This window comes from Rhinolophus sinicus, chromosome 13, assembly GCF_057876585.1.
Source record: "Rhinolophus sinicus isolate RSI-liver-muscle chromosome 13, RSI-T2T, whole genome shotgun sequence".
In the NCBI taxonomy this organism is placed as follows: Eukaryota; Metazoa; Chordata; class Mammalia; order Chiroptera; family Rhinolophidae; genus Rhinolophus; species Rhinolophus sinicus.
Genome location: NC_142513.1, coordinates 41,898,360 through 41,922,746, shown reverse-complemented (window position 1 = coordinate 41,922,746; position 24,387 = coordinate 41,898,360). Strand labels below are relative to the sequence as shown.

The following is a 24,387-nucleotide window of genomic DNA, read 5'->3' as shown; positions in this document are numbered from 1 at the left end:
CAAAACAACATAGTGATTAAGCATTAATATAGCTCACAAAGTAATAACCCAATAAGTCTATTACCCATCTGCACTGTACACAGTTATCAGAATATTAGTGACTATATTCCCTATGCTATATTTTATATCCCTGTGACTGCTTTTTAAAATTATAGTTGACATTCATTACTTTATATTAGTTTCAGATGTTAGACATATAATTTTTGAAGTGCTCCCCAATAAGTCTAGTACCCATCTGACACTATACATAGTTTTTACTATGTTTCTTTTAATAAACAGCTATTTTAAACACACAAAAATGCAGAGAACATAGTACAAATAACATAAAGCCACCACCCACATTTGACAAATATTTGAGAAATGTTGACATTTTGCCATGTTTGCCTAGAATATTTTTTTAATTTCTAAATTAAATTTATTGGGGTTACATTGGTTAGTAAAATTACATAGGTTTCAAATGTACAATTCTGTAATACATCATCTATATATTGCATTGTGTGTTCACCATCCAAAGTCAGTTCTCTGTTCATGACCATATATTTGACCTCTTTTACCCTCCTCTACCACCTCTCCCCGCTTACTCTCTGGTAACCACTAAACTGTTGCCTGTGTCCGAGTTTTGTTTGCTTGTCTTGTTCGTTTGTTGCTTTCAGTTTTATATCCCACATATGAGTGAAGTCATATGGTTCTTGATTTTTTTCTGACTTATTTCACTTAGTATGATAATCTCAACCTCCAACCATGTTGTTGCAAATGGCAGTATTTCATCTTTTCTTATGGCCAAGTAATATTCCTTCATATATGTACCACATCTTCTTTATCTAGTTATCTATCAAAGGACACTTCGGTTGTTTCCATGTCTTGGTCACTGTGAATAATGCTGCAATGAACATAGGGATACGTGTATTCTTACAGAGAAATGTTTTTAGATTTTTTGGGTAGATACCCAGGAGAGGGATTGCTGGGTCATATGGTAATTCTATTATTTTTTGATAAATTTCCGTACTGTTTTCCATAGTGGTTGTACCAATTTACATTCCCACCAGTAGCGCATGAGGGTTCCTTTTTCTCCATAATCTCTCTAATAATTGCTATTACTTGTCTTGTTGATAATAGATAGCCATTCTAAAAGGTGTGAGGTAGTATCTCATTGTGGTTTCGATTTTCATTTCTCTAATAGCTAGTGAGGTTGAGCATCTTTTCACATATCTGTTGGGCATTTGTATGTCTTCTTGGGAAAAGTGTCTGTTCAGGTTCTCTGCCCATTTTTTAATTGTATTTTTGTTGTTGAGTTGTATGAGATCTTTATATGTTTTTGATATATCAGAGGTATTGTTTGCAAATATCTTTTCTCATTTGGTTGATTGTCTCTTTGTTCTGTTGATGGTTTCTTTTGCTGTGTGGAAGCTTTTTAGTTTGATATAGTCCCGTTCATTTATTTTTGCTATGACTTCCCTTGCCTTTGAGGTCAAATTAATAAAATCTTCTCTGAACCTAAGATCCATAAGTTTAGTACCTATACATTTTTTCTGCATTGAATATTTGTTTTTTAATCTAAAGAAATAAGCTGTTACTGATTCATTGAATTTCTCTGTATATACCACCTATCCAATTCTCCTCTTTTCTTCCCCAGAGCTAATCACTTTCATGAAGATTCACAAATCCCTTCCATCCATGTTTTACACTTTTACTATATATGAACCCTTTTGTCCCTGTCTATAAACAACACAATGAATTGTTTTGCTTTCACTTTTACATATATTTTATTAATTGTACAAGTCCTCCAGCAATATTTCTTATTGTTTTCCTGCTGGCAGGCACTAATGTTCCCAAATTTTTAACATTTCAAGCAATACTACAATTAAAGTTTTAAGCATGTTTCTTTGTGTATAACAGTGAGAGTTTCTCTATAGTAGCTTTGTCCAATAGAAATACAATAAAGCCGCAAATGAGAGTCACATATGAGGTCTGATCAAACAATACATTGAATGTTTAAATTTAAAAAATGTATTACAGTAAAAGGCACATTGCCATTAATCCCCCTCAAAATACTTCTCCTCTCTTCGAACACACTTATCCCATTATTCTTGCCACTTTCTGAAGCAGTTCTGGAAGTCCATTTTTGTGACTTCTCTAGTTGCGCTGTCGTGGCTGCCTCAATGTCCTGAATCGATTCAAAACGTTTACCTTTCATGGTCATTTTGACTTTGGAGAAGAGTCAGAAGTCACACGGTGCCAGACCCAGTGAATAAGGTGGATGAGGACACACCGTTTAATGTTTTTGACAAAAATTGCCATATACCAGAAGCGATGTGTGACACGGAGCATTGTCATGATGAAGGATGATTTATGGCACACTTTAAAACACACCTTCTCTCAACCGTAGCTCAAACCAAACTGACTGCACCAAACAAGTTGAAGCTTGTCACACACTGTTACTAAGGTTTGACACACCGCTTCCCATATTGAAGACCTCTGCCTTTCCACTGGATGACACTTGGCAGCAGTGTTCACTGTATTTTGAGATCACAACAGAAAGGCTTTGTGTCACACATTGCTTCTGGTATGGCAATTTATGTCAAATTATGGTGTGTCCTCATCCACCTTATTCACTGAGTATGGCACTGTGTGACTTCTGGCTCTTCCCCAAAGTCAAAATGACCATGAAAGGTAAACGTTTGGAATGTATTCAGGACATCAAGGCAGCCACGACAGTGCAACTTGAGACACTCACAAAAAAGTGCTGAAAGAGACACTCACTTCCGGAACTGCTTCACAAAGTGGCAAGAATGATGGGATAAGTGTGTTCAAAGTGAGGGGGAGTATTTTGAGGCAGTTTAATAGCAATGTGTCTTTCGTGTGCTCCAATGTTCATTGCAGCTTTGTTTACGGTGGCCAAGACATGGAAACAACCAAAATGTCCTTCGATAGATGAATGGATAAAGAAGTTGTGGTATAGATACACAATGGAATACTATTCGGCGGTAAGAAAAGATGATATAGGAACATTTGTGACAGCATAGATGGATCCTGAAAGTATAATGCTAAGCGAAATAAGTCAGACAGAAAAAGCAGAGAATCATATGATTTCACCGATATGTGGTATATAAACCAAAAACAGCAAAAGAACAAGACAAACAAATGAGAAACAAAAACTCATAGACACAGACAATAGTTTAGTGGTTACCAGAGGGTAAGGGGGGTGGGGGGTGGGAGATGAGGGTAAGGGGGATCAAATATATGGTGATGGAAGGAGAACTGACTCTGGGTGGTGAACACACAATGGGATTTATAGATGATGTAATACAGAATTGTACACCTGAAATCTATGTAATTTTACTAACAATTGTCACCCCCAATAAATTAAAAAAAAAAAAGCAATGTGTCTTTTACTATAATACAATTTTTTAAAATTTAAGCATTCACCATATTTTTTGATCACACCTCGTTATGTAATTTAAAATTTTTTAGTAGTCACGTTACAAAATTTAAAAAGAAACTGATAAAATTAATTTCAGTAATATATTTTAACCTAGCATATCCAATATATCCATTTCAACATATGATCAATATAAAAATTAATGAAATATCTCACACTATTTCTTTCATATAAAGTCTTTAAATCCAATATGAATTTCTCAGTTTGGACTAGCCACATTTCAAGTGCTTAAGAGTCACATGTGGCTGGTGATTACTTGTATTGGATAGTGTGGCTCTAGAGTAAATATTTAGAGATGGAACCATAGGGTCATAGGTTATGTCGTCTATAACCTTACTTGGTATTATAAATGTGCTTCCAAAGAGTATGAAAGTCCCTCTTTCCTGATGTCACTGGATAATATGTTAGTTTTATTTTTAATTTTTTGAGGAACCTCTGTACTATTTTCCATAGTGGCTGCACCAATTTACATTCCCACAAACAGTACAGAAAAGGGTTCATTTTTCTCCATATTCTTGCCAACACTTGTTATTTCTTTTTTTTTTTAATTAAAGTTTATTGGGGTGACAATGGTTAGTAACATCATATAGGTTTCAGGTGTACAATTCTGTAATACATCACCTATATATCTTATCTTTTTTATAATAGCAATTCTAACAGGTGTCAGATGATATCTCATTGTGGTTTTGATTCGCATTTCTCTGACGATTAGTGATGCTGAGCATCTTTTCATGTACCTGTTGGCCATCTGTATGTCCTCTTTGGAGAAATGTCTAGTTGAATCCTCTGCCCATTTTTAAATCAGATTTTTTTGTTATTGAGTTATATGAGTTCTTTATGTTTTTTTATATGAATCCCTTATCAGATATATGATTTGCGAATATCTTCTCCTATTGAATAGGTTGCCTTTTCATTTTGTTGATGGGTTTCTTCACGATGTAGAAGCTTTTTGGTTTCACGTAGTCCCACTTGTTTATTTTTGTTTTTATTGCCCTTGCCTGTGGAGTCAGAGCTAAAAAATGATTGCCAAGACCAATGTCAAGGAGGTTATTGCCTATGTCTTCATTCTGGCCCTTTAAATTCCTTCTGAGTTTAATGACCAGTTTGTCAAGCTCTGGAAAAGACCTACTGGGGTTTTGATTAAAGTGGCATTGACTTTTTGGATTAATTTGGACAGAATTTGTGATTTTTAAGATATAGATTCTTCCCATTCATAAACACGTAGCTCTCTATTGTTAACAAATGTTTAAAAATTTTGTCTTTCGATAACCTCTTCAAATTTTAAGATTTTTAACATAATTTTTGTTGTTTCTGGGAATGCAAGTATCATTTCTGCATAGTTCCCTTATCCCCCCCAGCTCTACCCCATCCTATATAAAATAAATGTCACGTCCTATGTGGAACTTCCCTAACTCAACCCCAAAAGGAATAATTTTTCCACTCTTCTGAGCTTTTGGGGACTATGTATTTCCCATAATGTACTGTACATAATGCGCTGTATTTCAGGCTTTGTCTCCTTTGTTGGAGTGTAAGCACCCTGAAGTTAGTGACTGTGTTAGATCTGTTGTTGTATTCTCAATGACTAGCACACAAGTGCCTGACACACAGGAAGTGTCAAGATAAGGCTTGCTGAATGAACAAATGATAAAACTGTTTCTGAACTTCAGCTGGTAGAAGCTGGGAGGGTGGTTACCCCAGATCTAGAGTTGAGTCTTTAACACGGTGAGTTCTGATGCTTGACTTCGTCATGTTAACTAAGCTCACAAAAGTTGGATTTATAAATTGGAAGACCAGTGTGAAACAGAAAAAAGATACATATATGTAGGTCTTTGCCTCTGGTTCTTGACACAAAGCTCCTAAAACCCTTGGAATTTCCTGAGTGAGAGGAGTGTCTTTTTTTCAAATGAGGTGACTCTGAGTGGGCTCCTGGGTAGCTTCACCATAGGGGCTGGTCTCCAGAAAGATCAAGTCATTGGAAGCTTGGAACTTTCAGCCACATCCTTGTATTCTCTGGAGAGGGGACGATGGGCCGGAAGTGGCATTAACAATCATTCATGCCTTTGTGATAAAGCCTCCATAAAAATTCCAAAAGCATAGGGTTTGAAAAGCTTTCAGATTGCTGAACACATGGAGGTGCTGGGAGGGTGGTGCCCCTGGCAAGAGTATGGAAGCCCTGTGCCCCTTCCCATATAACTTGTCCTATGCATCTCTTCTGCTTAGATGTTGATTTCTATTCTTTATCATATCCTTTTATTATAAACTGGTAAACATGTTTCCCTGAGTTTTATTAGTCATTCTAGCAATTAAACCCAAGGAACCCTGATTTGTAGTCAAGTCAGACAGAAGTTGTGGAAACCTGGGACCTACTACTTAAGTTACGACTGACGTCTGACGTGGAAGTCAGTTTTGTGAGACTGAGCCCTTACCCTGTGGGGTCTGAGCTAACTCATTAGTGTCAGAATTGAATCGAATTGCAGGACACCCAGGTGTCAAAAGAATTGGTTGATGTAGGGGGGAAAATAAAGTATTGTGAGTGTAGTAGTACTGTGAGAGTAAAGAAAAACATGGGAATGTTTTCCCCATATAACCTGTTTATTAAGTTTTGCTGTAGTGCTGCTTTTACCAGAGAAACAAGACAAGCCATGGGTCAAGTGCAGGACCTCCCCAAGAGCTTAACCCCCTGGAGACCTCAAAATAGATCAGAGTTGTTTGGTGAGCAGAACAGAGCAGAGCTTCCAGCTCCATTCATTTAGCCATATCTTCCTATCATTTCTACTATTATTTTCTTAGTATATTTTTAAAAGTAAATTCTCTTCTTTCCCCTAAAATTTATTTAAAAAGAAAACTTTGTATCACTTCTATACTTTTTAAAATAGGGTCACTGGAGATAAACATAATAGAAAGTAACCGAAAATAAAAAAATGTTATTAAATTTTAAGCGGAAAATTTTGCCTGCTAAAGGTATTGGACAAGAGGCCTACTCCACCACTATTTGAAAGTAAGAGACCGTGTTTCCCCGAAAATAAGATCCGGTGGGAAAATCAGCTCTAATGTGTCTATTGGAGCAAATGTCAACATAAGACCCGGTCGTATATAATAGTAAAATAAGACCGGGTCTTATATTAATTTTTGCTCCAAAAGATGCATTAGAGCTGATTGTTCGGCTAGGTCTTATTCTCAGGGAAACAGGGTATGTGTTACCAAACCTAGGCATTCTTCTGGACCATCATCAGTACACAACATGTGATCTCTAGTAAAAGGTGTTCAGATGTAGGTCAACTATGTTTATTGTTGGATTTTTGTGTGTGTGGAATAATTTCAGATTTATAGAAAAGTTGCAAAAGTAAAACAGTTCTTGCATACCTTTCACCCAGTTTCAGTTTCCCCTAATACTACATTTCTCTAATCTTACAAATGTACCACGGTACATTTGTCAAAACTAAGAAACCAACACTGGTACATTACTACTAAAAACTCCAGGCTTTCTTTGGATTTCATCATATTTTCCATCTATGTCCCGTTTTTATTCAAGGATCCAACCTAAGATCCCACATTTCATTTAGTTGTCATGTCTCTTGTTTTAAAGATTTTATTGGGGAACAGTGTGTACTTCCAGGACTTTTTTCCAAGTCAAGTTGTTGTCCTTTCAGTCTTAGTTGTGGAGGGCACAGCTCAGCTCCAGGTCCAGTTGCTGTTACTAGTTGCAGGGGGCACAGCCCACCAAACCTTGCGGGAGTCGAACCGGCAACCTTGTGGTTGAGAGGACGCGCTCCAACCAACTGAGCCATCCGAGAGCTCAGTGGCAGCTCAGCTCAAGGTGCCGTGTTCAATTTTATTTTTTTTCAGGGGAGAGCGCTAACGCAGTCCCCCACTACCACAAATTATGCAGTTGAGTTTCCCACATTTGGGGAAATTGTAGGGGTCAGCACATCCTGAGTGCAATGGATAAGCCTCCCCCTAGGAAAACCACCTTCGTGATCATGGTATCTCCACTGCCAGGTATGTATCCGTGTTCAATCTTAGTTGCAGGGGGCGCTGCCCACCATCCCTTGCGGGACTCGAGGAGTCGAACTGGCAATCTTGTGGTTGAGATCCCAGTGGCCCATGTGGGAATCGAACCGGCAGCCTTCGGAGTTAGGAGCACGGAGCTCTAACCACCTGAGCCACTGGGCCGGCTCCCTGTCATGTCTCTTTTGTCTCCTCTGGTCTGTGACAGTTCCTGCCTTTCTTTGATTTTCGTTAGACGGTTTTGACGAGTACGGGACAGGTATTTGGTCAAACGTCCCTCAATTTGAGTTTATCTGATTTTTATTTCTCATGATTAGACTGCAGTTATGAGTGTTTGGGAAGATCACCACAGACATGAAGTGTCTTTCTCACTGCAGCACATTGGAGGTACCTGACATCCACATGACCTATCAATGGTGACATTCACCTTGATCACATGGTTAAAGAGGTGTCAGCCAGGTTTTTCCATTGTTATGTTACCACTTATCTCTTTTCATACTCTATTTTGTAGAAAAGACACACTAAGTCCAGCCAACATTAAAAGAGGGGTGGGGGAAGAAGTAAGCTCCACTTCCTGGGTCAGATGGTTGGAAGAAACTTAGTTCATCTGTTATTTTCCAGATGGTATATATAAACACCCAGAGAAATACTCCAGGTACTGTGCCTGCTATCCTGAGACCCCACTGGGCTTCACAATGGGGTGGGGAGACTGGAGGATTTCCCTGCTAACTGGTTCCCATTGAGCAGTCACCTTTTGAGGAATAGCCAGACTGTTTTCCAAAGTTGCTGCAGCATTTTACATCTCCATCAGCAGTGTATAAGGGAATTTCTCCACATCCTCACCAACACTTGTATTACCTGTCTTTTTGATTCTAGTCATTCCAGTGGGTGTGAAGATACCTACTGATATCTCACTGTGGTTTTGATTTGCATTTCTCTTATAGGTAATGATACTAAGCATCTTTACATGCACTTATTGGCCATTTGCATATCTTCTTTGAAGCAGAATCTATTCAGAACCTTTGCTCATTTTTAAACTGGGTTGTCCTTTTAGCATTGAGCTATAAGAGTTCTTTATATATTCTGGATACAGGTTTCTTTTTGATTTGCATAAAAAATAGGATTTGCAAACATTTTATCCTGTTCTTTTCACTTTCTTGTAGTGTTCTTTGCAATAAAAAGGTTTTAACCTTGGTATAGTCCAATTTATCTAGTATTCTCTGTCGTTAGTACTTTTGGTGTCAAATCTAAGAATCCATTGCCTAATGCAAGGTCACAAAGATTTACACCTATGTTTTCTTCTAAGAGTTTCATACTCTTACATTTACGTCCTTAAACAATTTTGAGTTAATTTTGTATGCAGTGTGAGGTAGGGATACAACTTCATTCTTTTACATAAAACTATCCAGTTGTCCTAGCATCATTTGTTGAAAAGACCGTATTTTCCCACTGAATGGTCTGGACACCCATGTCGAAAATTAATTGGCCATAAATATGAGATTTATCTCTTGGTTATCAATTCTAGATTATACATAAATCAATATTTCATATAAACCAATATCATATGTAAATCAATACATGTTTGTGCCAGTACCACACTGTCTTAATTACTGCAGGTTTTTAGTAAGTTTCAAAATTGGGAAATGTGAGTACTCGGTTTTGTTTTTCTTTTTTAAGACTGTTTGGCCATTCTGAGTACCTTGAATTTCCATATGAATTTTAGGATAAGCTTGTCAATTTCTATAAAGAAAATAATTTGAATTTTGATGGGCATTGCATTAATCACTTCGCTTTTTGATAACTGAAAAATGAATATGCTAGTTCATAATTATATCATAAAATTTCACTGGAATAGCAATGTGGCCCTAACGTATTAAAAATCACAAAACTTAAAAGGACATGTTTATTTTGGAAATCACATATGAAGATAGGGTTTCAGTTTCTTTAAAGACTTTATTTCCAACAGCTGTTATACCTTATTAGTCATAAAAATTATCAAAATGGTCAGTGGATGTGTTATGGTTTCTAGGACGTAAAGCAGCTTCAATTTCTGAGTTACTGTCATCAGACTCACTCCAGAAGGCTGGAAGAGAAAACCGGACAGCTATTTAACATCTCAGCACTGATTAGCTTGGCTTAATCAGCCGGATTGGTTAATTGGAACACTGGCCTGCAAAAGGCCCGCTAGGGATACCATGTGATGTATCTGACTAGATATACCCAGAATGCATGTCAATACTGCACAAATTTACACATTTCACAATGTGTTCTATGCATTGTTATGGAAAACACTTTGTAGAATCTTTCTTTTCCTTTCTGTTGTGTCCAACCCTTCACTGTAGGTTTGGGATTTTAAATCAGGATTAACATGGAAGCTGGGTTACCTGGGTGCTTTATCAGGCCTGATACCACCTTACCTCACCTCAGCCGCCCCTCTACTTTGATCTCCCTCTGTTCTTCACAAGAGCAGAGAGGAGAAGGGAAGATATAGTGGAGGAATAGTAGTGAGGTTTACGGTGACACAGGGGATAAGTACACATGGTTTACTTGGGAGGTAATCCTGGGAATGATGGGGGTTGGGGAACTGGGAGAGTGACACAGGGAAGAGAGGAAACCAACAGAGGGTGTTAATGAACAGGGCTGGCAGTGGACACCTGGGGCTCAGTCCTGCAGGGGGCCCTCTGAGAGACTGCAGAACTCTCTTCAAATTGTCCCAAAGAAGAATGAGGAAGTGGGGTTATTTATCCACCAACTCCCATCTCTCATTGTTTGATGGTTGTTCACAACCAGGGCATCAACTCTCTAGCACTGTGGGCTGCCCTGTAAGGAATGAGCATGCTCCTGTGGCCAAAGAAAGCCCCCAGGTGGCAATACTCAGCTGCCTGATGTACAAGGCCAAGGACATGTCAGTGAACTGTACTGAGGTAACCTCCAAAGTGGTTAGACAGGATGTGGTGGGGCACATTGTCTGCTACATTGACAATCTCCATGACTACCAATATCTACATGGCATGACTTGTCAGCTCTGCAATGACTTCTTACATACAACCTCATTTAATATTTTCATCAACCTGGTAAGGTAAGTATTAATGTCTCTGATTTACTGAGCAAATTGAGGCTGCGAGAGGTTAAGTAACTAGCCATAATTAGAGTTTGTGAGTCGTCAAACCAGGAGTAACACCCAGGTTGTCTGACGCAAACCCATGCTCTCAAATATAACCCACTGGAAATGGGATTTAAGGAGACAGGAGTAGAGAGAGCCCAAGCTTGGCAGGGGGTATTTCACAGTGTTAATGTGGAAGGAGGGTTAGATTCTCTCTGTAAATGGGTAGTTGAAGGATGAGTAGGAGCTCAGTAGGCTGAGGAAAAGGAAAAGGAACATCATGGAGAAGGAATAACATTAGCAAAGGCACAGAGGTACAAGTGTGGTGTATCTGGAGAAACCTGGTTGTGACTTGACCCAAAGAGGACAAGGCCTTGGGAGAAACTAGGCTGGAGAGTAGGGATGGGGCGAGACCACAAAGGGAGAAAGTTATAGACTGTCTCCTGTAGGTAGTGGGAAGACATTGGCAATTCTTAACCAGGAAGGTAAGAAGGTTAAATGAGGTTTTAGATGCTGGTGGCCAGGTGGAGGACAGTCAGGAGATGGGAGGGGTTGGATATGAGGAAAACAGTTGGATCTCCTGCATGGGCCCTGTCATGTCTTGAGCAGTAGTTACTTGTGGGCATTAGCAGTGAGGATGGAGACAGAGGCAGGAAACATTTCATAGGTAGAATATATTGGTGTTGGTATTCAATTAGTTGTGGAGGTCAGGATCCCCTCACTATTCATAACTGCAAATTAAAATGCTATGCCTCTGTGGCCCATGGCACCGAAGTGTGCTCAGGTCACAGCCCTGTCACTGAAGCCCTCCAATCCCCTCAGAGACAACATCAACCCAGAGGGAGCTACAAGAGCTGCCCTTGTGATCACAGCCATGCTTCATAGCCCTAACACACGTAAACAAATACATGTCACAACAACTCTTTTGGTCAACACACAAAATGAAAATCTGGTATTCTGTTATTTCTCTTACCTTTCAACTTTAAATTGGTAGGTAGTTTCTTTTTATTTTCATGCCTGTAAAATAAAGAAATAACCTAAGTTCTAAGAAAAAGGAAAACCAGACTAATATTTTTACAATGAACACCTTAGGGAAGAAGCACACGTTATTTACTGAAAGGCCAGAAATTTTACGTTTAATCCCCAAGTTTTAAAAGCAAAAAGAAAATGGCCAAGCTGCTGAGGCTAGAGGTATTTGCTAATGCTTTGGTGGGAGGGTCCCTGTTGAGACAGCTGACTGCTGTCCCTGAGTGCTGGCTCCGCAGAGACCCAGTTGGACTCCGCTCTGCCTTGTGTGTGCCAAGCGGCACTGTACACTGTGCTCCTCCTGGAGAACGAATGCGTGGCAGTGGGCAGAGGACCAATTTCCCCTCAACAGTCTCTGGAAAACACTAATGTGTAAAGCTTAGCACTCGTAGACAAGCTAAAAGAGAAATCCCTGAAGTGGGGATTCCAGATGTTAGGGTACAAGGAGAAGCTGGTGAGGAAGTTAAAATACTTATCTCCATTAAACCAGGGATACCAATACTTAACAGTTTAACAAAGGAGTTAAAAATAAACTCTGTTTCGTTCATTAAAAATATTAACACATGGTAGAGAAAAAATGCAAGTACCTTGGACACCTATGTTTAGTGCTCCATGTATCACATACATAAAAATGCAAGTGTCTGCGGCACCTAGTACTTAACAGCTTGTTCACTAAAGCCAATATAACAACAAATAGATCTATGGGATACAAGGCCCATCACAGCACTCCTTTTCAAGAGCTTTTGCAATTTTAATGAATTTAAAAGTCCCCTCTGGGAGCACATCATTTGATTTTTAAAATTATACTTAAATTCTTTATGGTCCATACTGATAAAGAATGAAAATTCAATCGAGTAAATTTGAAGATCTAATAATTGGCTTTATTGAATGATTCATGCATTGGGTAGCATCCCATTGTAGCAAGTAGAGGGAAGGCCCAAGAAGCTGTACAATGTGGAAGGCTTTTATAGACAGAAACTGGGCCAGAAAAGGAAATTAGCAAAAGAAAGGCTTGTTTCAGGCAATGGTACCTTCCCTCAGGGGAACACGGTGTGTGTGTCTTATCAGGCAGATTGCCTCAGTTTACTTTGGAGGCCGGGATGAAGAGGACCTTCGTGACAGATTACCTCATTGGTACTAACTAGAAAATTGCAGACTGACATTCATATTACATTCCAGAGAAGGCTGAAACTGCAATCAGGTCAAGTATTAAGTCTAGGTTCTGTCATGGGCTTTAGCACAAGCGACTCCATTTTGGGCCTGTTTTCTCTTTAACAATACTGAATGGTCAAGGGAGATATTAAAGAAGAAACTGTTACATGTGTATGGCTTGCCATTTTGATTGATTTTCTTGTGTTTTTGCCAAAGTATTTGCTTGCATTTACATTTACAGATTATTTCATTAAAGCAGATTCCATCCTTTTAGATGGGGAGACTGCTGAGAAAAGACACAGATCCCAATATGCACCATCACAGCTCTTCTCACAGCTGGTACCCTAGTCTTCTAGATGCAGGACCCATCTTCTCCTTCCCATTGGGTCAAGTCAAGTTAACCTATGGCTTAAAAATCTGCCTTTTGCCATAATTGCATTACATTTTTTTCCTCAGTAAAACAAGCTCCACTAAGGTATCATCCTCTAGGCTCAGTATCTGTCAATGCTCCCTTTAAACTTGGTGTCTGTTTATTTGCTATGACCCACTAGTGGCTTGTGGCCATTTCCCCATGACCATCCGAAAGGGTGCAGGGCTAACCGATAATCATGGAGACTGCCAGTAAAGTGCGCACTGACATGAACCTGAAAGACTCCATCTTACATAACGCCTGCCCCTGCCACACACGCAGACAGATATTAAACAACTGTGGGTTGTGTCACTATTTATCCACCTCCCATTTCACGAATACAATGGGCTAGGTACTAGAGGGGAGAGGTAGATTATAAAAACACTGGTGGGCGCAAAAAGAGGCTAATTTGCCAGCTGTGGCCCAATGACAAGAGTCCTGTGGGGAAGAGGGGGAGAGCACTAGCCGGGAGAACTGAGTGCACAGGGTGGGTGATGGGGTGGCTGCAGGATCCCCAAGGAAGCAAGGAGCCTCCTGGACTTTGCTTTGAAAGGCAGAAAGCATCTCACAGGTTGGGACCGAGGAACAGTGGGATGCAGTGGGACATGGCAGCTGGGAGCCCTTCACAAGAGCAAGGGCATGGAGGCAGGCAAGTACAGGCCAGGTCCCCACAGCCTAGGCCACTTTCCTAGCGCCAAGAACATGACCAGTGCTCACTTACTGAGTGAGACAGGTTAGTTAGCATGTTGTTAGGTAGACAGGAAGGTCCCTGGTGGAATAAACAAAGACAGCCATATCCTGAAACTCCAGATTCTGAAATGGCTCATTCACTCCAGGACAAAATGTAATGGCACCTTGAGTTTAATAAGTTATCTCGCAAATCCCTTTTGGCCAAATAGAGCGGATCTGATAGATACAAATGGGTTATTTCGTTAATCCCTTCAGGATGGGCAAACAGAGTAAACCTGATAGATGAATTCCATTAGAAGGCGTCAGCTCCCTTCTTCAAACGGGCAAGAGAAGATATAAGAATAAGAGCCTTTGCCCTACATTGGGCACCCAGTCGGGACACCCTCTTATTCGAGAGCTGTGACTCTTTACTTTTAATAAACTATTCTCTTTTGCAACTCCTAGCCTCTCCTTGGTCCGTGCTTCTATTCTTCAGTTTTGTAGACACGATCCCGGCACTCAGAAATTTCCTACATCATTTGGGGGCTCGCTCACGATTGAAGGAGAGGTAAATATTATCTGTGCCTTTCTACTTGCCCATTTATGGGCCTTCATCATTTTTTTGGTCTCTTTCTCCTGTCACACATAGTGGGCCTCCGTCAGCCACTTAAAAGTGAATAAAGCGGCTGTTAATCTTAAGCCACGGAGTGAAAGGTCTTGTGTGAGGGCTCTGATCAATCCCCTCTGGAGCTGAGCTGGGGAAATGTTGACCTTAGCCCGACTGCCTTCTCTCTTGTAGGGAGGGGGGCCAAAGGTGGCGTGAGGTTGGGATGAACAATCCTCGGTCGGTAGCAACTGAGGGGCTCTGGTCACTGCTACTCTGTGGTGAGTTCCCGAAGGCTCCCTGGTTCTTCCCCCGACCCAACTGCCCATAAGGGTGCCGTTCGGAGCCTTCCTCTCCCCTCTCTGCTACATTCTCCTATTCCTCCGCTGCCTTTTTCCTTTCCACGAGGAGGCTGAATACAGGTGCATGGCTGGAGTTGTGGGCCTTTACAGACAACTAAGGTGCTCTGGCCACGGCTACTCTGTAGTGGGTTCCAAAAGTCTCACTGGTGCCTTCCCAGCCCGACTGCCCGTAAGGGTGCCAGCTGAATGTGTTGTCCAATCATGCTGCTCTTTTAATCCTGCCACTATCTCTCCTCAGCTCTTGAGACATTGGTCTGGGGCACCTTCCCTGTGAGACCTCCTCAACACTCTCCATCAGTCTCAAGACATCTTAAGATAAGAACATGGACCTCTGTCTCTATAGGACATGCCTTGTTACTCAGGATGAAATTTACTGACATATAACATACCCTCTCATATCAGCCTATCAGGATCTCCTCTTAGTTTTAAAGCACAGATGGAGGTGTCCTGGAATTCACACCCAACATCTCTATTGTTTTTGTGCCCTTCCCACCTGTTGCTGATTTTCCAATAATTGTTTAGGGGCTCAAGTTCATCTAGGATGCTGCCCCTGGGGTCCTGAGTATTTTGCCGCTTTCCTTTTATACCTTTGTTGTTGCCGACCATCAGGCAAAGTTTTTAAGGAGGACCGACATATTCCGGACTCACTTTTCCTTAAGGAAGCAGTCTTGTCTGAAGCCTTTTGGGGCTTCAGATCTCTCTTTCTGTCGCCCTTCACATATTGGGCTTCAGGGCCTCCTTCTACTCCTTCTCGTCTATGCCCTATGCCTTCCTTACAGGCTTTGAGTATATATATACTCCTTCCTTAAACACCTCTATTCAGAAGGCCACTATTACATCAATTGCGCCATCAATTTTCGAGATGCCCAGAGTCGGGCCATATACCCTTCTACTTTAAAACACCCCATCGTTGGCCACCGCCTTTATCGATCTGTGGGCGGTTGGCACCAGACATCCAGGTGGGGACACACATAGATTTAGGTAGACACTCACTGGGGACACAGGTCGGGCAGCCCAGGTAAACACGACTAACCCTGGCGCACACGCCTGGGAACTGACTGTGCAGTCTCCTTGGCTCAAGCTTTAGAGGATGCTCTCGTAACAGTTGTTGGAGATGAATTGCAAAGGGACACCTTTCTTTTCTCCCTCCCTTCCAGATGGGCAATCAGCTCTCATGTGCCTTCACCCCCCTGGATTGTATCTAGAAACACTGAGACAAATTTGACCCTCAGAATCTGAAGAACCGGCACCTGGTCTTCTTTTGTTCCGAGATTTGACCTCAATACAAATTAAAAGATGGGGAAATCTGGCCTCCTGAGGGAAGTAGCAACTATAGTACGATCTTACAGTTAGATTTATTTTGTAGATGGTATGGCCAGATGTGCCAGGTTTCTAGAAGCCCTCATTGCGGGCACTAAAAAAAAAAGTAACTAAATTGATACCATGTTTCCCCAAAAATAAGACCTAGCCACACAATCAGCTCTAATGTGTCTTTTGGAGCAAAAATTAATATAAGACCCAGTCTTATTTTACTACAAGATCGGATCTATATAATATAATATAACATAATATAATATAGGGTCTTATGTAATATAAGACTGGGTCTTATATAAAATATAATAATAATATAATATAATATAATACTGGGTCTTATATTAATTTTTGCTCCAAAAGACGCATTAGAGCTGATTGTCCGGCTAGGTCTTATTTTCGGGGAAACATGGTAATTCAGGAAAAAAGGGAGCTCCACCCATCTCCTAACCTACCTATAACCAGAAATGCCTGATGCTGAGGTAACTAAAGGAAAAAATGACACTTTTAAAACCAAGCAGCTAATTCTCAAGCCAGACCCCTTCCTCTTACTCAGCTGCTGTGGTTCTAAGTCCTGCAGGGACCACCCGCAGTGGGATTCATTGTAAGGGAAATGGTCTTTGGACTGGAGTCCGCCTTCCTCCCAGAGTACTAGCATTCTGAATAAGCCTACTTTTAAAATCATGCTATCCCTGTTGCAGAATTTGTCAAGAAAATAGCTTGGGTTATTGACTTTGGGATCTCATAGAGTTAAAAACTAATAAAATGTTAACAGATGAAACATTTCAGTAATAATATAGTGTGGATGTTTAGACAAGGTTTCTTACCTTCTGTTGGTAACTTAAGATTTCAGTTTTACTAAGTTGTATTAAATGATAAAAATTATTAAATATCTAGGTACTTCAAAATAATGAAATACTGAAATATTAATTATTAGATAGGTCTAAGTTCATTTATTTCTGGCTTCTTGTCACAGAAATAAATGTATCTTATATTTTATTACAAAAGCCCATGCTTTTGAAGGTTGCCAAATATATTTCTGGATTTGCCAGTGGAAGTGCTAATTGCTTGCTTTTGGTTGTCAGTAAAAATTAAGGTTCTGAAGACAAATGATCAGAAGTTCCATATGTTTAGGCTTTTTTCACTCTAAGAGACAATCCAGACCTCTGTAAGAAATGTAAAGTTGATCCGGCTCTTTTGGCTGTAATTTCTTGTCTCTGTCTTCAAAAGGAAACCCCCTCAAAGGAGATCCACTCAAAGGAAACTCCAACAGGACTCTCCCTTCCGGAGGAGGAGGCCCTTACGGGAGACACCCAGTCAGAAGACCATCCCAAACCTCTCTACCCTTGTCTTCCTCCTGAGCCAGCTCTTGCCCAGGCTCCCTCTCGTTGCCCTCCTTATCCAGGACCTCCTGTACAACAGCGCCCCCAGCTGGAAGCAAATCTTCCCTTACAGGAGATGCCGGGAGAATTTGGGCCTGGCAGAGTTCAGGTCCCTTTCTCCCTACAGGATCTCAAACAAATAAAAGGAGACCTAGGGAAGTTTTCAGACGACCCTGATAAATATATAGAAGATTTCCAAAACTTAACCCAGCTCTTTGACCTCTCTTGGAAAGATGCCATGTTAATCTTAAATCAGACTCTCACTAATTCTGAGAAACAAGCAGCCCTACAAGCTGCCGAAAAGTTTGAAGATGTTCAGTTCCTAGCATATCATGATCAACAGGCAGGACGGGGCTTCATTTGGGAGCCCTTCCCTACAGGAAAACAAACAGTACCCACTAACGATCCACAACGGGATCCTGATACAGCCATAGGAAATTGGCAGAGAAAACACTGTCTGGCATGCATTTTAGAGGGACTGAGGAGAACAAGAACCAAATCCATCAATTATTCAAAGCCATCTACCATTAGCGAGAATTCGGAAAAAAATCCCTCAGCCTTTTTAGAAAGGCTCAGGGAGGCCTTAATTAAATACACTCCTATAAGGCCAGACACCCTTGAAGGGGAAATTCTTCTGAAAGACAAATTTATAACGCAGGCTGCCCCAGATATCCACAGGAAATTACAAAAATTGGCTATTGGCCCCGAAGGCACCTTGGACCAATTACTCAGGGTAGCTAACACTGTCTTTTACAATTGGGACGAGGAGAAAGCCCAGGAAAAGGAGAGGAAAATAAAAAAGAAGGTGGAAGTATTGGTGGCTGCCTTACAGGCTACAACCCAACAGGATACCCAGGGAAATCGAACTGCCACCGTTGGGGGCAGTCTGGACATTGAAGAAAGGAATGTTCACAGAGACTAGAGCCAACCCGGAGACCTCCAAGGCCCTGTCCCATCTGTAAAGGGGATCACTGGAAGTCAGACTGCCCCCAGAGGCCTCCACCCCTGAGGCCAGGCTTGCCTAGACTCCCACACTGAGGAGGCCACACTGACTGAAGGTGCCTGGGGCTTCTAATGGTGGCTCCTTCGTCCCATCTAAACATCGGGACTCCTAAGCCCTGGGTAACCCTAGAAGTAGAAGGAAAATCTATCAATTTCCTTCTAGACCCAGGAGCCACCTTCTCTGTCCTTCTCTCCAACCTAAGGACCTCTCCAATTGACATGTTACTGTCTGTGGAGTAATGGGCAAGCCAATTACTAAATATTTTTCTCAGCCCTTAGGCTGCATATGGAGGTGACCTAAAGTTCTCGCATTCTTTCTTAATCATCCCAGAAAGTCCTACCCCACTGTTGGAAAGGGACATTATGAGCGAAATGCTCATTCTCCTGGCCCCTGGAAGTCCTCCTAGCTGCCTCTCGGTAAGAGAACCGACATCAACCCTGATGTTTGGGCCACACAGGGGGTAGTTGGTCGTGCCTTAACAGTCACCCCGGTCCACGTTCATCTTACGGATTCCACTCTATTTCCTTGCCAAAACCAATAATACCCTTAGATAACACAGATTGGACGCTCTTCATTGATGGGAGCTCTTTTATAGAAAATGACATACGTGGTAACTTAAGAATGTGGTTTTACTAAGTTCTATTTCTAGCTTCTTGTCACAGGAATTGGTATGTGTTTTCAAGAAAGATATAAGGCATGGAAATACCTGGTATGTCCATTGCTTTAAATGTAGAGATTAGTCAAATGGCTTGCTCAGTGACAAAGGCCCTCAACGCTACCTCACAGGCTATCCATGTCATGGGACAAGAGTTAGGACAGGTCAAAAAAACAGCTCTCAAAAACAGAGCTGCCATAGATTATCTACTCCTCAAACACAATCAAGGATGTAAAAATATTAAAGGATTATGCTGTTGCAATCTCTCTGATAATTCACAGTTAACTGAAGATAAAGTTCAACAAATTCATAATAGGTTTCCAATATTACAAAAAACGATTCTTCAGCCTAGATTTTTCCTTCCTTACTTCCTGACTTCCCAATTTAATGGGACTTAAGGAAACTTTTCTCATTTTTCTTTTATTCATTATTATACGTATTATCTCATGCTGTTGCCTACAATACGTCTCAGCTTACAGACTACCCACTGGTTGGCTACAATGGCCTACAGGACAATAACATCCTCACTTGGATTTGTTCATCTACCAGGGACCATTAGATAGACCTCTGCCGACAAGCCCTTGCTGCCGGTCTCTTTCTATGCCCCTCCTCACCCTGGAGTAGCCAGAGTGGTCATTGCACCTGTTCCCTAATGGCAGTTGGGTTACGTCTTCAGAGGGGGGATTGAGACAAGTTATTTAGCATGTTGTTAGGTAAACAGCAAGGTCTCTGGTGGAATAAACAAAGGCAGCCATATCATGAAACTCCAGATTCTGAAATGGCTCATTCACTCCAGGTCAAAATGTAACGCGCCTTAAGGTTAGTAAGTTACCCTGTTTCCCCGAAAATAAGACCTAGCCAGGTCTTATATTAATTTTTGCTCCAAAAGACGCATTAGAGCTGATTGTCCAGCTAGCTCTTATTTTCGGGGAAACAGGGTATCTCGTAAATCCCTTATGGCCAGACAAACGGAGCAGATCTGATAGATATGAATGGATTATTTTGTTAAACCCTTCAGGATGGGCAAACAGAGCAAATCTGATAGACGAACTCCATTAGAAGGCGCCAGCTCCCTTCTTCAAGTGGGCAAGAGAAGATATAAGAATAAGAGTCTTTGCCCTACGTTGGGCACCTAGTCAGGATCCCCTCTTGTTCAAGAGCTGCGACTCTTTACTTTTAATAAACTATCCTCTTTTGCAACTCCTCGCCTCCTTTCCTTGGTCTGTGCTTCCATTCTTCAGTTTGATGAGGCACGAGCCCAGCACTCATGGAAATTTCCTATATCCTTACCAGCTCTACTTGGCTGCCTCCGAAGTGCCTCATGGTGAACACGCCCGTCCACCATCACACTCACAATCTCCCCCATGTGGGCCCCTCCCTGCCAAACCAGGCCCCTTCCCCACTCTCAGCCAATGGCACCCCAACCTTCTAGTCGTTCCCAAGCCCCTCTCCACTCCTCATCCTCCCACACCCAATCTGCCCCTAGGTCCTGCCAAGTTTACTTCCTGTAATGGTGACTCTATACCTTCTATTTTGAGATTTAAACCTGTGATGTAATTTGATTTGACAGTATGGGTTGGCTTGGGACTTTTTGAATGCTTTTTTTTTCTTTGTGTCCCTCCTGCCAAACCTCAATGATTCTGTTTACTGTACACTTACTATGCACACCCACTAGTTTCAATAGTTCTATTTATTTCTGGGCAGCTGAGCTCTTGCCTGGCCTGGTGACTTGGGAGAGGTTTTTGCATTTGTATGGGATCCTCTCCAAACTTTGAGGCAGACCAGCCTCTGGGAAGAGCTTTTTCCTGGAGTTGCCTGTCCAACTTCTCCTTTTCCTTTGTTCTGCCTCTCCTTGCCTGCCTTAAAAACCTTTGGCGGTATTATGAGAGGAAGGCAGTCTTTGTGAAAGGGAGTCCACTGCCTTCCCTTAATGCTGGCATTTTGGAATAAACCTGCTTTTCTTTCCACCAACCTCTCCTCTCGAGTTTTGGCTTAGAAGCAGTGAGCAGCCAGACCTTTTGCATGGTAACATTCCTACTTCCCAAAGTCCTCACTCTTTCCCTACGCATTGTTACCTCTGGTCAACAAAATCAGCATCTCTTGCCTAGACCTTTTTTTTTTTTTCACCTTTGTAACTGCTCCCTAACTAGCGATACCACAACTATTTTTTTTCCTACTCAGCAGCAAGAGTGAGGTTTTTGAAACACAAATCTGATCACTCCATTTCTTTGCTTAAAACTCTTCAATGCCTTCCCACTGTTTTTAGCAAAAGAACTAAATCCTGAACAGTGCCCCCAAAGTTGATGCCCCAGACTTCATCAAGCTCTCCTGCTACAGCCTTCCCCAGCCCCTACGCTCCACATCTCACTCTCTGCCCCGAGTCCTCATTAAAGTTGCTGTTTCACACCCATTTGTGTAACTGATAGAGACGTTTGCCCCTTCAGACTGTAAGCTCCATGATGGCAGCAACCATACCTGTTTCAGCTCAGCCGGTAACTCACTACTCTGCACAGTGACTACGTGTGGAATGAATAGATGAACCTCACTAAGCACAGGGCCCTGCTTAAAGGCACTTGATCATTCGTTGATGATACATTATTTGATTTGCATATTTCTACTTACGTGAGTTCATAATCAGGTTGTTGAAGTTTCTTACCAGAAACATGTTTTCTTTCAAGAAACATGTTGCAGAACTAAATGCGTGTAGCTCACCCACGCAGAAAGGTGGAACATGTTGTCAGGTGTTTCCAACTCTATCCTTACACCTTAGGGATAATGATTTTTCCCTTTGGGAAACCATTTCTACAAGTCAATGTAACACTGCAATTCATGGCTGATTTTTATTGTACACAATTCTTACGGGGAACATTTCTTTTTCTGGGTCACAACTAATGTGTAAAGAAAGCTAAGACAAGTGCAAAGGGGGTGGTGTGAGAACTGTCCTCGGAGTGTTGGATAGAGGCTACTTATTTAGCTACTACCATAAATGAGAGATAAACAAATACAAATTTATTTCTGAAAGCATAACAAATGCAAGAGTTAAAGTTATAGGCTATGGGATACGGTCACCATTCTCCATCATATGTGCTGGGAACCTGCCTAATCTTCCCTGACAATGTGAAAGTAACATTTCTATCTTGTAAAGCAAAGATTGTGAAAAGCCAGAGTAAATGGTTCAGGTCGTGTGGGCATTATGGTCTCTGTCACAACTACTCAGCTGTGTGGCTGCAGCACAAAAATGGCCGCGGACAATATGTAAATGAATGGACATGGCTGTACTACAATGAAACTTCATTTAGAGACACGGAAATTTGAATTTCCTGTAACTTTCTGGTGTCCTGCAACATTCTTCTTTGGATTTTTCTCAACCATTTAAAAATGTAAAAACCACTCTTAGCCTGCAGGTTGCAGAGAACCAGGCAGTGACCTGGACTTGGCCCCAGGGTCACAGTTTGCCGAGCCTGCTGTAAAGCAGGGCCAACACGTGCTACACTGGTAGCAAACCAGAGCACCTGCCTTCCCCTGCATAGTTTCTCATGGGTGTCTCTTGGAATGCAAGATAGCAGACTTGATATTTTTCTCCCTAGAAGTTTAGAATTAGACTGGAAGCCCTACTTCAAAATAAACCATTTTCAAGTAAAGACACCACAGACAGTTGATTAAATTGTGACCATATTCCACTGGTCTCATATTATAATGGGACAATGATCTCTGTAGAATTTCCCAGTAAGTTTGGTAATTTTTTCCCCCCTAATTGTACAGCAAAGCCACATACCAACCAGGAAGATGCTCAATTGTTAACATTTTGCCACATTGGCTTTATCACGTATCTTCCCTTTGTCTATCCATCAAGCCATCTTATTTTTTGATGCATTTCAATAATTGTTTATAAATTCTCCGGCTATTGATGAACCAGATTAGGACAACTCTAATCAGTCATTTTTGTTCTCATCCTTGCTAAACTTAAGAAGCTAAGGTCGGCCAGGGTCTTAGAATAGGTTTTAGTTTAAGCATAGCACCTGGTACAGAGTGAACACCTACATATGTAATCATGATGACCAAACCTACTAAAGAAAATAGTCAAAATTATGAGTGTCAGCTGTTCATCTTATATGAGCAAAATGCTAATATCACTAGAAATAGTCAACATAAATATAAAATTAGATGGCAAGGATATCTGTAAGTATTAAGTTTTGTTTTGTGGTACCAGCAAGTAGAAACAAAAATGAGACCTGGAAAACCTATGGGTTTCTAAGAAACCCAATATGAAATTATAGCAGAGTATCGATCCAGCTCCTTCACTGTATGAATGGTGGAGCCCAGAGAGGTTGAGGGATGTGTTCCAAGACACACAGTCAGCTGGTAGTGGGGCAAAAGTAGAACAAAACATTTTTCCCAGGATAAAAAATGCACAGGTTGCAAACCTGTCTCCACAGGGCTTCGTGAGAGGTGGTACAATAGCAGGGTGGAGAAAACCTGGGTGGGTAGGAACAACTGGTCCCTGTCCCAGTGTGTGACTGCTTGTGTGAATTGCTTTCAGAAGCCTGCTTGAGAGGCCGCATACAGCAGGCTTTGGGAAGCAGCGCAGCTGCACTGTCAAGGCATTTGGATGAACAAAGGCATGTGCTTGGTTTGGTTTCGTGGGTTCTAAGTGGAGGTGATAAGTATGCAGATACAGGGGGGCAAGATGTGGGGATAAACTGAGAGGAAACAGGCCCAAGATACATGAAGTTTCTTCCTTGGGGAGCCTGATGAGTGGGAGCACTCGGGATGGGGAAGAGACAGTGAGACTACCTCTGCCAGGCTGTCCACAAGCAGGTGGGCAGAGCATCTAGTCTGCAGTGGTTTGTTTGTTCATCTATCCATCCACTCACTCACTCACTCACTCACTCACTCACTCACTCACTCTCTCTCTCAGCAAGTACCACATACATAACACTGCATCAGGCTCTGTGATAGGGCTGTAGCAGCAAACAAGACATACTCGATCTCTGCCATTGGGGATCTTATGCTTCAGTGGGGGTAAAGACACCAAAATAGTAACTGTGACACAGGCCAAAAAGGGAAACTGCAGGGTGGGCTGAGAACTAATGGCAGTAGGGTTGGGGCACAACATCCCAGGCCCCCAACATGTACCAAGAGCCCATAAGCCCTCATCAATTTCAGAGCCAGGGGCCAGACACTGGTAGAGAGGATGTAATCTAAGTTGACTGCAACAGTCTCCCTTTGAAAATGTGTATGTGCATATGCCTTTCCCTCTCCTA

General features: G+C 41.6%; 1 protein-coding gene and 1 non-coding gene across 15 annotated transcripts in view; both read right to left on the bottom strand.

Moving 5' to 3' along the window:
* Positions 1 to 7,282: 7,282 nt before the first annotated feature.
* LOC141568414 (U1 spliceosomal RNA) lies at positions 7,283 to 7,446 on the bottom strand. The gene has a single exon (XR_012491540.1). It is a non-coding gene; the product is annotated as a U1 spliceosomal RNA (small nuclear RNA).
* Positions 7,447 to 9,336: 1,890 nt separating this feature from the next.
* Positions 9,337 to 24,387, bottom strand: part of KIZ (kizuna centrosomal protein) — a 154,775-nt gene continuing 139,724 nt past the window's right edge. For all 14 annotated transcript variants that reach the window (XM_088789287.1, XM_088789289.1, XM_088789288.1 and 11 more), the window contains 2 exons: positions 11,524 to 11,567; positions 9,337 to 9,530 (listed from right to left, as the gene is read on the bottom strand). In XM_088789287.1, the coding sequence (XP_088645413.1) occupies positions 9,427 to 9,530; positions 11,524 to 11,567 (148 nt within the window). In that variant the 3' untranslated portion in view covers positions 9,337 to 9,426. The remainder of the gene's footprint in view (positions 9,531 to 11,523; positions 11,568 to 24,387) is intronic.